The 16,758-nt window shown below is 49.4% G+C and overlaps 1 protein-coding gene across 2 annotated transcripts in view; it reads left to right on the top strand.

The window, feature by feature from the left end:
* Positions 1 to 5,205: 5,205 nt before the first annotated feature.
* TCERG1L (transcription elongation regulator 1 like) overlaps positions 5,206 to 16,758 on the top strand; it is a 97,227-nt gene continuing 85,674 nt past the window's right edge. For both annotated transcript variants that reach the window (XM_074875564.1, XM_074875563.1), the window contains exons 1-3: positions 5,206 to 5,541; positions 7,104 to 7,250; positions 8,056 to 8,236. In XM_074875564.1, coding sequence (XP_074731665.1) covers positions 5,230 to 5,541; positions 7,104 to 7,250; positions 8,056 to 8,236 — 640 coding nt within the window. In that variant the 5' untranslated portion in view covers positions 5,206 to 5,229. The remainder of the gene's footprint in view (positions 5,542 to 7,103; positions 7,251 to 8,055; positions 8,237 to 16,758) is intronic.

The following is a 16,758-nucleotide window of genomic DNA, read 5'->3' as shown; positions in this document are numbered from 1 at the left end:
ATACATTTCTGAAATATCTGCTATTTACTGCTGTTGGAAACAAATGACTAACGCAGCAGATAAGGATTAACCCAAGGGACAGACTATTAGTCAATGTTGTTATGAGAAAACTCAACAGAATAATGACCTCGCCTGGTCATTTGTTTGGCCGGAGATTTTGACAGCTCTGCTTGGGAAGGAATAAGCTCCTCAGATGGGCTCCCTGACTGCCGCGTGGCTGTGAAGGAGCTGGGTTAGGACCTCGAAAGAAAAACCTGCTGGTGTTCACACTTGCCTTCTCACAGAGCACAAGATGCCCAAAGCTGGCAGAGGAGAGTCCCTCTCCAGGCTCCAGCTCCTCCACACGTCTGAAATGAGCCGTCTAACCTGAGAGGAGACGCTGGCCAAGATAGCTGCAAACCTCACTCCCTGGGACTCGGAGCTGAGATATAGCACACGGAAGCAGGGAGGAATCTATTTATTAGGAATTTGCTGAAGTATGTAATTCTGCCCAGATTCTGCTCTGTGCTATCATCTACAGGCAACTTCAGCACGTTCAACTATACACGGCTACAGATATACCTGGGTACAAGGGGTTCCATGTGATGCCTTCAGGAACATGGTACAGGATACTGTCCTGTTCATGTTTACCACACCAAATTAAATTTATCCCTACGGATGGCTACTGTGCTACGGAGGGGACTTGCATCATCTATTCAGTAAAACAGTTTGGTGCATTAACAAAGCAAGGTTTGGTCATTAGCTGATCTGGTCTCACAAGACAACCTCGGCATAAAGAAAAGCAGTTAATAACGTCCTCAGGAGGAAAAGTCTATAATCTAGATATTAATGAAAGGGATGGCTTTTTTGAGTGTTTAGACCCATTTTTCAGACTTAAAACTGAAGAAGATGGGTCTAAACTTTTTATTTCAGTGCTAAGTTGGCTTTCTGGCTATCTAAAGTACTCTTTGCAGCACTCGAGGACTAATCTGCCCACCAGATATGAGACTGATTAACTGTCTCAACGGCCTTTTGTTTCCCCAAAGCGCTTCCAAGTTGAAGTTGGAATAGTTGAAAAAAGTTATGCCCTGACCTGCACTGGAGAACACCCCAGCCCTTCTGCGTCCCTTCTCACCCTTAGAAAACTCTTGCAAGGCCCAGACTAGATTTTTCTTGCTACAATTTAGGACTGCTGCTTCTTGTTCTGTCCACCAGGAGCATGAAAAACAGATGAATCCCTTCTTGTCAGCAGCCTTTGTGAATATTTATAGGTTATTACCATTTTCCTGCTCTCCTTTCTCTTTAGCCCCAGCTGACCACCAGCATCTCCATCGCTGTCATGAGTTTCACCCAGCACTGGGGAGAGACTCCTTGAGTCAGTTGTGGCTGGGGTGGCTGGAAGGGACTGTTGCTGAAATGCCAAGCCCGTAGCTGCACCATCCTCTCGGCATTTTACACCATTTCAAGCCCATCAGGTTTTAACATGACCGCAAATGCCCCCTGGGTTCATGGGAATGTGTACCGAGCTCATCGGGAGAGGAAGAGCATGACTGCCACGGGCGTTGGGAACTCGGGAACTACCCAGACCCCAGTTACTTCTCACTCGAATGCGTGGACATCCCTCCAGCCTCTCCGTTATGGAGAACGTGAGGGTTGGGCGGGAGGAAGGCGTGTGTTGAGGGCAGCCCCCACCAAACTGCATATGTTTTGGACAGGGAGTCAGAGCATCAGAATCATTTAGGTTAAGACCTTTAAGATCATCAAGTCCCAACGCTGCCAGGTCCACCAGAAGCAGCAGCTGGTGCCAAGCAGCATTAGAGACACCGCTTTGTTCTTTAGGGGAGGCCACCCCATGCTCTGAAGACAAACATGATGCAGATCCTGCCCCCGGCCTGGGGGGGGGGGGGTGTCCCGGGCAGGGGGGCTCTGCCCACCCCCTCGGCAGCAGCACCCGCAGAGCAGATGTCGGGCACCCTATGACACCCTTCCCTGGCAGCAGCAACAACGGGAGCGGGCTCATGAGTCGTGGGATTTCTGCTGATGATGGGAGAAAGGCCTCGTTCGAGGGGGCGGCCAGGGGGTGTTGGAACCCGCTGCCAGACCCCCGGGGAACATTTCCCCACGCGTGGCTGGGGGAGGTTGGCAGAGGTGCTGTGCTCAGCCCAGGCACCTCCTCAACGCCTCATCCCACGGCACCTCTCCCTCCATCCGAGCCTCCACCGGGCTGCCGGGATTCACCCCAAAGCAGCGGGGATGCCCACCCCCCCCCGCCGCGGAAACGTCCAGAACGTGAAAACTTGATCTGAACCTTTTCATGTTGTAAAGCCTGGCCTCGGAGCCCGTGAACACCCGGCTGACAGCCCTCTGCGGGGCGGGGGGGAACTCTGTCAGCTGGGGGGCTGCTCCCAGCAATGGCATCGCTGCCGGTGCGCTCGCTGCGAGCTTGGCTTCATCTCCGCGCCGGCGCTGGGCTCGGCATCACTGCCACTCTCTGGGCTGGCTGGGAAAAGCAGAGCCTTGGCAGTGTATGTCGCTGGGGATGCAGCCCCTCGCTCCCGCCGTCACCCCTCATTCCTGCCATCACCCCTCGCTCCTGTTGTCACCCCTCGCCCCTTGTCACCCCCCATCACTGCCGCACAAACACCCTGGGAAACACCTGAACGCTTCCCCAGCTCCAAGGAGGAAGGCAACAAGAATTCCGTTCCTATTTTTCAAAGCAAAAAAGCAGCTGATGCTTGTGTGTGCGTCCTTCAGCCCAGCTCTGACAGGTCTGTCAGATGAGAAACTCTCCTCTGACCCCACTGAGCTGGGACTTTCTGAAGCCACATTTCATATACACACTTTCCCATCTAATATTAGGAAAGTACTTAGGCTGCCCACTGGTAAGAAATTATAATGATTTTGATCTATTAATCAGCATTTTTGATGGTCTAAATAACAACACTCTGACTTGTGCTTTAAATAGTTCCACAGAGGCTGGATCTAGGCTGGCCTTTGGTCATTTGAATGGGATGATGTTAGTCATGGTTTCAACACGGGGAATAAAGTCCTCTAAGAAAAAAAAAAATCTGTCTTCTGGACCTGAAATAGAAGAAGTGCTCTTGTCAACACGTGTGCCTGGGGAAACGGGGCTGTAGGGGCCCCCCATGACCGGGGAAGGGTGCACAGGCACAAGGGGGGGTGCTCTCCGAAGGGAAAGGTGGATGGACACAAACAGTTGCTGAACTTCTTCAAAGTCTCTTTCAACCTTTTTCCTCCCCAAAATAGATCTTCAGCCAGTAATAAAAATAAAATGTCCTATTTTGCTGTTCTTTTCAGTATTTTATAGATGAACTACAGCATTTAAAACAAACTACTGAAGGACTGCTGCATTCCGTAGGAGACAACCTTTCTTTTGTTTTTTCTTCTTATTGTTGTTGTTGTCATTATGTTTCTCTTTCCTTGTTCAGTTACAATTACCAGGAAGTGATTTTTGAGTTTAACAAATAGACAAGCACTAAAACATTTAGAAGTGATCTTCTCTTTATCTGATTTCTGTCACTTCGCAGATGACTCAAATCTGTGTTTCCCAGCATCTCTCTGAGGATAATTGTAAGCAATGTATCTCCCTGATCTCGTGTTTATCCACAGATCGTAATAATTTGATTTCAAAACTTCTTGGGAATTACACCTTTACTAAGGTTATACACTGCCAGGGGAGATCCAATTCCTGCGCGCACCAAATAGAATTAGAGAGGCTGAGGAGAAGAGATTAATTTGCAAGACCTTTGACTTTCTTCTGTGCAGTTTTAAGAGGCCCCAGGTTTGCCTACGTACAGCTGCATAATCCTGATGAAGTAGGTTTTCTGTTGCGCCCTGACACCCCGGGACCGGGGTGATTTACAAACTCTGGGCCGGTGCAGGCGGATATTTGCCTTTTCTCACTGTGCAGCTCTTGCCATGCCGCCGTGATGGAGAGCCGGAGCAGCGCTGGTGCTTTGGCAGAGGAACCCAAGCAGTGATTTTAAGCCGTAAAGTTGAAGCATTCGTATGTTCTGTGAACCCGGGTGCAGCCCATTTTACTGTTATTCATTCCTCTAATTTTTTGCCAGAGAGGCTGGAAGCTGTGACACCGTCAGCAGCTAGAATTGGCGAAGAGGCTTGCTCAGCTCTCTCCCCTCAGCCACGGAGGACAGGGAGGAGGAGGAGGAGGAGGAGGCAGGAGAAACAAGCCCGCAGGTTGCAGGTGAACAAGTTGCTCTCTCTGAAGGACAGCTCATCCCAGGACTGCCTGAGCGGGGCTGGAGCCGGGAGCTGCTCCCGGGCCTTTGCAGAGGAGTGGCGCTTGTTTTCCCTCGAATCATCACACCAAGTACGATGACTCAAGCCCAACTGCTAGAGCTTGCTGCTGACCAAGTGTCTAAAGCTTAATTTTTAATGAGGAGCTACCAACGGTTTCTTCCCCGGCCCGGGGGGGGGGGTGTGTGGGGTGTCCCGGGCAGGGGGGCTCTGCCCACCCCCTCGGCAGCAGCACCCGCAGAGCAGATGTCGGGCACCCCATGACACCCTTCCCTGGCAGCAGCAACAACGGGAGCGGGCTCAGGAGTCGTGGGATTTCTGCTGATGATGGGAGAAAGGCCTCGTTCGAGGGGGCGGCCGGGGGGTGTTGGAACCCGCTGCCAGACCCCCGGGGAACATTTCCCCACGCGTGGCTGGGGGAGGTTGGCAGAGGTGCTGTGCTCAGCCCAGGCACCTCCTCAACGCCTCATCCCACGGCACCTCTCCCTCCATCCGAGCCTCCACCGGGCTGCCGGGATTCACCCCAAAGCAGCGGGGATGCCCGCCCCCCCCCGCCGCGGAAAACCCCAGACCCCAAACACTCTAAAAAACCTTAATGCTGAGGATGCTGAACCCCCTCTTTTCCCCCCGCTGGGCACCACACGATGCCCTTCTCTGGCAGCAGCTTCATCCCAAAGCAGCGGGGACGCCCCCCCCCCCCCCGCCGCCGAGGAAGACTCCAGACCCCAAACACTCTAAAAAACCTCCATGCTGAAGATGCTGAAGCCCTCTCCCCCTCCTCCACGAGGACCACACCAGGCTGACCCTGCAGGGTGCCCCCCCCCCCCATTCCCGCCCCTCCGCGGGGCGGCCCCAGCGCTGCCCCCGCCTCCCCCCCCCCTCGCCGGGCGGAGCCCCGCCGCTAACCGGAGTTTCACTCGGCGCCGGTGCGGAGCGAGGGGCGGCCGGGCGGGCTCCGCCGGGCCATGTAGGATGCTGCCGCCTCCCGCAGCCAAGCGGCCGCCCCCCCTCCTTTGGCCGCCCGCCACCGCCGACCCCCCCTGGGCTTGGGTGGTCCCGGCTGCCGCGGGGCTCCTCAGGGTGGGCACGGCCGCCGGGGCTCCCCCGCCGCCTCCCCCCCTTCCTCCTCCTCCTCCTCCGCCGCCGCCGCCGCTGCTGCTCCCGCCGCCCCCCCCCGCCTTGCTGCGGGCCGGCCCGGGCTGGCGCGGCCCCTGCGACCCGCTCCTGCCGCTGCTCGCCACCGCCGACCCCCCCCCCGCCGCCGCCGCCTTCCTCCACCGGCAGGTAAGGGCGGCCCGGGCCCAGGGGCTTCCCCTCGCCAGCCCCACGGGTGGGAGCGCTGGCCCCGGGGCGTGGGGGGGGGACTGGGACCGGGCCCCAGGCGCTGGTGGTACCGTCGGTTCTGCTCCGTGAGTCCTCCCCCCGTGGGCTGCGCTCCGTGGGTCCCACGCGGTGGGCTCAGCTCTGTCCCCGTGGGCTCTGGCCCGTGGGTCCCACCCCGTGGGCTCTGCTCCGTGGGTCCCACCCTATGAGTCCTGCCCTGTGGGCTCTGCCCCATCATCCCCGTGGGTCCCACCCCGTGGGCTGTGCTCCGGGGGCTCAGTCCCATCCCCGTGGGCTCTGCCCCATCGTCCCCGTGGGTCCCGTCCCCGTGGGGACCCAGTCCCCGTGGGTCCCGTCCCCGTGGGTCCCGCCTGGGCGCCGGTGCTCGATTCCGCTCCCTCCCTCCCCCCGCCCCATCCCCGGGGCCGCACCGAGCAGCCGCCGTTGCAGCGTGGTCGGTGGGGCTGGTGGGGGGCTACCCCAGGGGATGGGGGGGCGCGGTGTCCCGGGGGGACACAGCCGGTGCCCCCAGCCCGGTTGATCCCCGCCGGCCGGTGACCGGCGGCCGCAGGGCACGTTCGCTGCAGTCGGGGAGCAGAAACGCTCCAGCGCTGCTCATCCAGGCGTCTCCAGCGGCAAGCGCTTTGGTGGTGGCTGAGCCTTTTTTTTTTTTTTTTAATATGCATAAAGACGAAAGTTTTGAGTCGTGTCAGTTGAACCAATCTGTCTCGTCAGTGATGAATATTTCAATTATTAATTGCTGTCGCAAGGCTGCTTGAAATAGCAAAAGGTTTTCAGCTGGAGCGTTTGTCCCGTTAACAGCCGAGACATCGGAAGCTGCACTCATAGTTTTGCCTCGTCTTTATATTTTTTTTTTTTACAAGAAAGAAGTAAAAATAAAAGAGGGATGCGGGCGCAGTAGTATCCACTCGATTTCATGTGAAGATTTCCAGCCTTTTCGAGCACGAGCGTCTCCTGTGGTTTGGGAGCAGAGAGAGTGGGAGGGAGAAAATAGGTAGTGCTGGGTCTAATGAAACAGTAACATCAATTATTCCCCAGTGTGAGACCACTTAAATAAACTGCAGAGGTGGTTTTAATGTGGGAACCTATTTGCCAAACGAGTTTAAGTTAAGAGAAAATACGTTTCCGGCATTTGCTTTGGTTCTTGTTTGCCTCGTGACAAATTTTAAAAACACTCTCTAGTGATGTTTTTGTTTTGTATGTGAATTCCGTTTGAGCGGAGGAAAGCCGAGCTTCCCTGGCGCCTAGCAGCCATTAGCCCAGTGCTGTTTTTACTGCCAGGCTACTGAGTTGTGGCTTTCTAAAGCAGTTTGTAGTGTCAGTGCCCTGTGTCACTCGCTGTATAATGCCTAAAGAAACACAAATGGTTGTCGGGCTGAAGAGACGCGTTTGAAATTTTCTGTGCTCATCTTTTATGTAGTTAGGAAATCATGAAAAGCATCAGTTTACTCGGGGTAAAATCCTTCTGTTAACTTTTCTTCCTGTTTTTTTTCCCCCCTAAGTGGATATTTGGAGCTCATTCTCCGGTCATAGGATTTTCACCTTCCTCGAGCGTGGAGTTTGTTCCCGTTTTCCCACCTGTGTACGCATCTACGGTTCCGCCTCATGCTGGGAAAAACTGGATCGATAAAAGGCTACCCAGCTGCAAAGTAAGTCTGATCTTGGTATGTCGAAGTATTTTTAAGGCTCAAGTGTGTAAAGTGTATAAGCTGACAAATGTTCTGGGCTTTGTGAGTTGTGAAGGCGTGCGAAAGGTCAGCAGCTTGTCAGGCAAAACCCCGCGGAGGAGGAGGAGTGTTGGGAGGGACAGTTAATGGGGGAGGCTACTCCAGCACTTACATGTCTGCACTTTTCTGAAGTTTTAAGATGACTAAAATGTCTTTAATATTAATCTTTATTATGCTGAGTAGAAAGTTTTAATTTTACTACAGGGTGTGATAGTGGGAGTTTTCCGTTTTCCCTTTCTTCTTGGACCTTCTGCTGTCTTTCCCCCAAAGGGATGCCAGGGTGTCACTCGCGGTCCCGTGCCCCCATCCCGTTGCCTCCGGCTGCATGCTTACCTTGCTGAATAATTAAAATGTGGCTTTGTGACTTTGTCCCGTTTCCCTCCCTCATGCCCATCTCTCCCATTCGGAGCGCGACCGAGGGCTCTGAATTGCAGGCGGGCTTGCTCCGGAGTAGCTGGGTCTGGGGCACAACTGCCTTCAGCTATTCTTTTCTTTTTGCGATGCTGCATCAGCTGATTAGTCATCTTAAAAGCCAGTTAATTTTTAAATGGTCAGCTAAACTCAGCCTGCAGCGCTAATGGAGCAGAAATCAATCTATTTTTGTAAGTTTGTCCCCAACTTGAGATACTACCTGTATTGTAACAGTGAGTTAAAGGTACTTTATTCTCATTTTGATTTCTGAATTTTGCATCTCAAACCTTATCATTCTTTTATTTATATCGGACAGATATATTTGAATAATGCATTTGCTCTGGATTCGGCGTGGATACATCCTGAGGAGTCAAGACTCTTCCAGGGAAATGAGAAGCCTCTGTTAATGACAAATCAAGTAGCTATGGCAATAGCCAGGCCAGCTGCTGCCTCCAGGCCTCTTCCCACAGTGGTGTTGGCACCTCAGCTGATACCAGGTCAGTAGGACATAAATAATTAAGTACTTCACCTTTTTTTAAAAAATTTTTTTTAAATGCATCTCCCAGAGATGCATAAGGCATTCTCTAAAGTAAGGGTTTCATTCCATTCAGCTGGAAATCTCTTCCTTGATCTGAACCTTGATGGCAAAGTGCGTTTCATCCTCTAAATTACTCTTAAAGAAAGAAAAGGCCACGTGTAATTGTAGAAGATTGTAACAAATTATTCCATAAGTGGTTGTTGACTTCTGGAATGAAGGGGCCAGCCGCCCCCAACATGCTTGGTTTATTTTCAAACAATAAGTTGCCAACATAGTTGATGTATAATTCTCCTACGGGCTGCTAATTTTAAGAATTTGGTGTGGTCTGTGTAGACAGCTATCGGTAGAGAAGGGCAATTGATCCATCGTCTCATTAAGGCTCAGGCACAGCGATATTTGTGACATAAATTCCATGGCTCTGCATACCTCAGGTATGTCACAGCTCTGAACAGAAAAGCTAAGCTTTATACTTGGAAAAGAACAGAAAACGTGTCGCAGGAAAGCTGAACCTCTCTGTTTTGGTGCTACAGTAGTAACTTAAAATAGCAGTTGTTTCATAGAAAAGGTTAAGTAGTAAAATGCTACCGCTTAAACTCCTAGCATATATTCTTAAATTCAGAATTAGGCTATTCTTAATGGCCTGCTGTCAATTGTTTCTTTCCGTCTTAGACGGAAGGTAATGCCTGTTCGGTGGGCAGCAGAGCCCCTCGCCCCTTGGTCTTTGCCCTGTAAAGTACTTCTGGTTTTGCAACCGTGTAGCACACGGGAGGTTTTCCCGTGTTTTGCCAGTAATGCAGACGGTGAGAGTGTGCTGGAAGAGATCCGTACTGTTTGGGTTCGTTTGCCAGGCTGATTAATTAGCAGCGAATATTGTTCCGTATTGAAACATGTTGAACCACTTGCGTCAGTTCCATATTTTGATGTTTTTGCAAACCTTCTGCCAGAACGGCCCGATGTTCAACTGGAGCACTGTGAGACCATCCATGTGACGGGGACGTTGATGTGGCCCTCCCGGGGTGCCCCGGGGACAGGTGCGATGGTGAGGGGGGTGTTCTGTGCAGGGGAGCCACAGCCTGCCGTTTGTTTATGTATGTTTAAAATATTACAGTATATTAAACCACCATGTTTTATCGCATACGGTATTTCGGGCGTAAAGCCAGAGCGTACCTGGTCAGCGGGTTAGGGAAGGGCACCTGGCAGAACAGGGGCCCTCCCAGCCTGATGCCACGTCTGTGTTTGTAAGTAGCACAGAAAGAAGATGATTTTCTTCCCCCTGGACAATGTGCACAGGCACAAGCCTGTTTTCAGAGGAGATATTCAGGTGGATCCAGCTCTTCTCCGGCAGCGTGCTCGGCGTTGGCTGCCACTCCGTCAGAACCCCCCTGAGCTCCTGACGCCCCCCAGCCATCTTTCTAAATCTCCCCATCCCTCTCAAAACCTTATTTCTGATGGATGTGGTCCGTGCTGATCCAGGAACATCCCCGGCCGTGTGTGAGCTCCCGCGCTCGTGCGGAGCAGTGCGCACGGTGACGGCATCGCTGCAGGCTGCCGCCGGTGGGGCCCAGCAGCCTCGGCCCAAGATGCTCTGGGAAGTGTTACGGTCGTACTTGAAGTACTTCCTATATAATCTTTACACTTAATATGAAGAGTAATAAAAATACTGAGAGCAAATTGCTTAGTTAAGTGTTTAAACTGAGAAGTTAATAAGCTTTTTGTAGGCTGCGTGGCTGGATTCGTTCTGAAAGCCCGTCTTACGGCAGGTTTGCCTTCCACAGTTATCAGTAATGATATAATTGTTTTCTCAATGTATCAGCAATGTTACAAAGATAAAGGAATGAGGCATTGGAGTCTGGAGAATGGTAATGCACATAATTTAACAGCTGCGAGCTCCAGCTACTAGGTGTTATTTTCTGTAAGAAAAGGAAGCGGCTATTATTCTTGCGCATATTGCAAAACATGAATTTATGTACTTACCATTTTGTGTATCTAAAGTGAGTAGTGACATTTTATTTTCCCACCTAGGAATGATAGCTTGTTTTATGTCTACTGGATACTGCATTTTTTGCGAGGAAGGCATGGCAAGGCAGCACCTAGATATTTTTGCAGAGAAAGGATTAATATTTCTGTCTCCTGCGCTGTGCTCTCTGCCGCGTGGATGGAGTCAGGGCTGGTTTGGTCCCGAGTTCCACGTGCCCGTGTGGCATCTGTGTGTTCCGCACATCCCCGCGCAGTCAGTGGCCGCGGACCGTGGGGTGAGGGAGCACCGGCAGGACCCCTTGGTGAGACCCCTTAGGTGAAAGCCCTCCAGGACACGATGTTCTGTGCTTTTTACTATTCTTGATGCTATTTTAAATGCTTGAAGGTGCGTTCTTGCCGTTTGACATTCCTGGCCCTTGAGAGCATCGCCAACAGTGGTTCCCTGCAAAGGGCCGTTTTCTTACTGGTATGTTCCAGAAGGTTTTCCTGGGAAGCCTGGGAGAAGCAGCCTTTCATCCAGCCTCCTGTGAGGGAGGGAGCAGGAGATACAGATGGAAGTGTGTTGCCATCTCTTCACTTCTTGAAGTTCCCCAGAAGGGCTGCACAAGCTGCTGGTGGGAGCGCACTGAGGTGAGCCCACGCCTGCACCTCCGGCAAAGGCTGGACGGTAAGGGGAGCGAAGGAAGCATCCCCATCGAGGGCAGAAGTTCCATGATTTTTGTTGAGATGGTGGCTTTTGACATCCGTGTTTGCCTTCTGCTTGCTGGAGGGAGCACGAGGTCAGCGAGTTGGTGTCTCCCGTAACCGTGTGCATAGTCCCATGTCACGCGGGCTCTTTAGGAAGCCCCAGTGTGATGCGAAACCGTACGGGGTGTGGGCGCTGCAGTAGAACCAGTAATGTGGTTGTTCCTGGGCTCCTTTCTGAGGACCATAATACTCTGCAGCTTGTTTCAGGGTATCATGCTTTGAGCAGAGTCTACGTACAGAATTCTGTAGGGAGGCTCTCAGCCTGCAGTAAGGGCTTCCCATCCACAGAATCACAGAACTATCTTGGTTGGAAGAGACCTTGAAGATCATCTAGTCCAACCATTAACCTCACACTGACTGTTCTCCACACCTGGACTGGGTCCTGGCCACAACCAGTGTGGCAAGTGCATAGAAACCAAGGTTGCTCCTGTAAATCTTGCCAACGGCTTACTGAATAAATACCCTCAAGAGTTTCTAGGGGTTAAAGTTGTGGGCAGTTGCTCAGAAGCAATTTGGAGGCTTGAATAACCTTGGAAATGGAGTGGGTGTAGTAGAGCAGCTTCAGCTGGGTTGTTGGGTGCACGGAGCCCGGCTGCTGCCTTCTGCAATTCTACTTGGAGCAAAGGGAAATCTAACGTTTGAACAGCAAAGGAAAATCCAACATCTGAACACCTGCTTCTATTTTAAAAAGTTTGACAGTCCTCAAATGGATTTTTTTTTTTAAATGCACATTTCAACATAAACTGCATTTTCTTACTCAAGTGAAGACGCTCAAGATCATGGATGTCTTCATGGAGTCTTCAGTAATAGCTGTGAAGGTGAATGCGGAAGGCAGCATTGTCTCAAACCCCTTCTGTCCTCGGGGGTCTCCTTCAGGGAGCCTTCTGGGAGCCGTGAGCACTGGGAGGAGACACTGAGGAGGTAAAAGCCTTTTAACAGTCTTTAAAGCTCAGAGTGTTTTTTCATTTCTAATGGAGTCAATCTACTTGGAATGAAGACTTCTGGTGTTTTTCAATCTTGGTTTCCTTGAAGGAAAATAGTCTTCTTAAATCAGATATTTTATTTGCTTGCTTTTTTTTTTTTTTGAATGATTTTTCAAGAGCAAATATTTTCTGCCAAGTCAAAGCTTCATTGCTGCCTCTACGTTTCCACAGTGTGTCTTTGCTCAGTAGCAATCTTCTTGTTCTTTCATCCATTGGTGTTGAAATCAGAAATGCCAGAATGAGGAGTTCCTGTATATTCTTTCACCAAATTGCTTTAGCATTACCGATCCTATGTAGATTAAAATGACCTTTTCTTTCTTTTAATCCCACTAACCTTTAAAGAAGTGAGCCAATATTTTTGATATCAGTATTAGAACCTATATGCATATGCACATATATGTACAAATACAGTTTTCTAGGTACTTTCAGTTTAAATTTTAGACATTACAAATCTATAAAGAAATATGGCTGCTTTGTGTTAAATTTGAGTTCCACTTTCTTATGCTTTTTAACAGTTGTGAAATACATGACACAGAACCTCTGACCTTCTGTATTTCCTAAGCACAAGTTTTATATTTGAAGCACATGTGTGTGTATATATAAGTAGCCAGGTTTTGGGGCTCTCAGATTGGATTCTCTTACATTTAATGTGAATGTGCTAAAGCTCCCTGTTTGTTAAACAAGAATAGCACTGCAGGAACCTGAATATCCCTGAAATGCCATGAAAACCCTCTTTATTTGTGGAGCGTTCAGGCACTGCAGAGGCGAACGCTTTATTAAGTCTCTGGGAGTACTTGACTTTAATCACAGGCTTACAAAGTTTTTGTTTTGCTTATTAAGTTTGTGCTTGCTTTTTTTTTTTTTTTTGGTGCGTTTTCTGTTATCTACCCAAATCAAGTGCAAACTTCAGCCTGGTTAAGATTTTTTTTTTTTCTTTTTCCACTTACAGAAATAAAACTACATGTAATGTGTTTCTGGGAAAGGCTTATAGTTCTGACCCTTTCATAATATTGTCGTGCCTGGCCGCAAGACCTCATTATAAAGAAATCCAGATCTTTCAGTGATTTGCAGAGGCTGTTCTTGTTTGTGAGGAGCCAGGTATTTTTATTTATTGCATATGAGCAAAAAAGTGAGCTGTTAGCGGTGCTGTTACTGGCAGACTTGTGCAATAGCTGGAGTTTACAAATGGAAAAGACAATAAGCTTTTTTCCCTCCCTTTGGGCTGCGGAAGATAGGGATATCAATACGTTTTCCTTTGCATTGGGATAAATATGCTGTTTAAGTCAATCCATTGCTTCATTTTATTGACGGATAAATGCTGCTTCAGTTGCTCAGCAGCTGACATTTCAGACCCTGTGCGATTTAGGTAGCGGGGCCAGCAGGTTCTTGGTCATCTGCCTTCTGCCAGTATCAGTACTGGTGCTGTAAATGTCTGTGCTATAGGTCTTCCAAGGATTTCTGCTTGATAAAAAGTCAAAGTTCCTTGCGAGAGGCATTGGAAGCTCCCATTAAAATTATGTCTGGTGCCAAGCCCTGACATGTGGCAGGGGGATGTTGCATGGTGGGGGGGATGTTGCTGGGGCGTTTATAAATTGCTGTTCAGTGAAGTTTGAATTGTGTAAGAAATCCTAGAATGGTTCGGGTTGGGAGGGACCTTAAAGTCCATCTAGTCCCAACCTCCCTGCCATGGGCAGGGACCACTAGCCCAGGTTTCTCAAAGCCCCGTCCAACCTGGCCTTGAACCCTTCTAGGATGACAGGAGGGGATTAACCAAGAACCAACCATGTCTCCATCGTCAAAGCTCAAGCCTGTCCTTTCAAGGATACACGTTGCTGAGGGAGAAAGTGATAATTTTGTCCTGATTTGGAGTGTCAGCGGTGGTCAAGTGGGCCTTCCCAAATACCTGGCATCAGCGATATCCTGCGTTAGATACTCAAACATTGTGGTGTTACATAGGGGTGGACTCATTTTAAATAACACAATTTCTCAATTTCCTCCTCCTTTTGTAAGAGTCTACATGAGGTTTTTCTGTTGGAGCCAAGTCTCTGGTCATTGATCTCTGCCAGGGGCTCACCAGCTTCCCACCACCAGCACTGCCCAGCCTGGCAAACTGGCAGGAGGGCACCACAGAACCCTCCTGGAATGGATGCAGAAAAAATAAATTTTCCTTGTTTCTGAAAAGTAAACTTATTTTTATTGGTAGTTTGTGTGTACCTTTTTTAGAGACACATTTATTCTATGGGAAGTACCCAGCTGGAATGGCATCTCAGCCTGCTGAAGAGTATCGTTCCTGTTGACTTTGTGGCACCAGAAAATAGCTTTTAAATGGTAGAGAGCTGAGTGGAGCAAGCCAGGAGAAGAGCTCATGCTTGATCCCAAGGGCTTGTAGTAAACAGCCTTCTGATCCTATTGATGAATAAAACAATGATAAAAGTAACTTATCTTCCTAGCTGCTATCCATTTATGGGGAATTACCTAATAATAAAAAAAATCAAATCCTAATACTGACAAAATGTCTACAGATAGGAAGTTTGCCCCTGAGCCACTAAACTTGGACCTCCCCCTTTTTTTAATACCTCTTTCCGCTTGGCATCTTGCAATTGATCTTCTACCACCCTGAGGGACAATTTATTGAGAAGGTTGAGAATTCACCCTTTAAGTTCAGGGAGTGTGTGCCCCTACTCGCCTGCTCAGAGGGAGCCGGTGGTAGCCCCCTCGAGAGGAAAACCCAAATCCAAGCAGCATCTCCTTGGATGTACTGAAGCCAGTATATTTATATGTATCTGTATGTAGTATAAATATTGATATTATTAAAATACTCATGCCTTCAAATTTAACGCTTTTATAATCAGTAGCCTTTTAATCCTAGCTATCATTTTTTTATATATGTTATCATTTTTATCAGCTCTGCAAATGATCCAACATATAGGGGTTTCAGAAATACTGCATTTCTGACTAATGGCTGAAATACTTTTGAGAAAATATTTTTCTTTTGGTGTCCTGCTGTACCCCATCCGTGGGGGTTTCCCTTCCTGGCTGTGGGCACAGTGGCTCTGCCTGGGTCCCTGCCCCTCTGTTGGGGAGGACCAGGGAAAACAAGAAGAAAAGGCTCATTTTCTTCTGTAAATTGTCAGGTTTTGTCATGTTGTGGGGTTTTGTTTGTTTGGTTTTTTTCACCTTGTGTTTTAGTGGATTAGCTGGCCAAGACAGCTTCTCTGACACCACCAGTGCTGGTCCGGAGCGGGTGGTGGGAGCTGGTGGGGCGGAAACCACCCATCTCAGCACAGCTTTTGTTATGGTAGTCCTCCTTTTATGTCTTCAAGGAGGGAGGATCCAACAATGACAGTTGTTTTTAGCCTATTTCAACTAGCTTCTTTTTTTTCCTCCTCTCTGACAAAAGACAATTGTTGTCAGTTTTAATTCTGATAACAGTCTAATAAAGAACTGTCATCTAAAAGACTTTAGTTTGCAGACTCTGTGGATGAAGGGAAAGGGAATAAGGGATAATAAACAATAATTCACATTTCTTTTTTTTTTTTCTTTCTTTTGGAGCTGTCTTTTCCTACATCTTTGGTGTTAAGTATTTCACGTGTGAAGTATCTTATGACGGCTGTTGCCTTTGAGCTGAGCTGACCGCAGTGCCGGGACGGTGGCCTCGCCAGGCGGGGTTATGGGCTCTGTCTCCCCGGGCCAGTGCGTGGGGGGGATGCAGGTGCCACGGAGCTGCCACGCCAGCTCTTCATTATCTCTCCCTCCTCTCGACCTGCCTGGCAGCACTCGTTGATCCAGGAATTTACGCTCTGACAAGCGCATCCCTTGCCAAAAGGCGCTGACGCTTCGCAGCCCTACGCCACGTGCGGGTCCCGCGCTGGCGGCCGCACCGGAGGAGGCAGCAGGCTCTGGCTGCGTTATCCCACAAACCCTCCATCCCAGGCTTTGGGCAGCATCAGCTGAGATTCAGTGAATATTTCTGAAACGGCTTTGTAATCACAAATGATGGACTTTTAATTTACTTTTTTTTTAAATAGCCGCTGGGACTGTGCAGTGCTTGGTTGTGGCAAAATTGGTAACAGAGGGGCTGGGCAGGAGTGTGGGTGCCTGAAGAGCAGTGCTGTGCCTGAGGCCAGGGTGGGCAGCAGGGAAACCCCCCAAAAAACAGGGATACAGGCAGTTGTAGAATCATCAAATCACTGAATGGTTTGGGTTGGGAGGGACCTTAAAGCCCATCTAGTTCCAACCCCCTTGCCATGGGCTGGGACACCTTCCACTAGGCCAGGTTGCCCAAACCCCGTCCAACCTGGCCTTGACAACTAGTCATGGTGTTAAGTGATCAGTTGGTTTATGACTAAAAATAAGAAGCTTGCATATTGCTTTAAAAAGAAGTGAGAATGGTACACATCCTTCTATCAGTGAGGACCTTGGCATTACTAACTTTTATTAACTCTGGGATCAAAGTATTTAACTTCTATTTAATTGAAATGGTGTTTAATTTTAATGACTTCCATAGGATACACATTTAAGTTGAAACCCTTCAAAATATTTTTTATTTGAAACATACGTGGAAAACACTTCAGATCCCTTAGGAGGCTGCTCAATACTTGGTGTGATTTTTTTTCCTATTAGTGTTGAGTTCTGGTGTCCTTTTCCCACGCTGAGCTGCCGCAGGTTGGCATGGGAAACAGCACTGAAACAGGAGGTTTGGTGGTTGGAAAGCTTTAATAGAAACCCGGTGCTGTGTGGGTCCGTAGGCTTGGTGTGCGCTCACCTGGGTAGA

The sequence above is a fragment of the Strix uralensis genome, chromosome 7, assembly GCF_047716275.1.
Source record: "Strix uralensis isolate ZFMK-TIS-50842 chromosome 7, bStrUra1, whole genome shotgun sequence".
Taxonomy (NCBI): Eukaryota; Metazoa; Chordata; class Aves; order Strigiformes; family Strigidae; genus Strix; species Strix uralensis.
The sequence above is the reverse complement of the archived record's forward strand: the minus strand, read 5'-3'. Positions and strand labels throughout refer to the sequence as shown.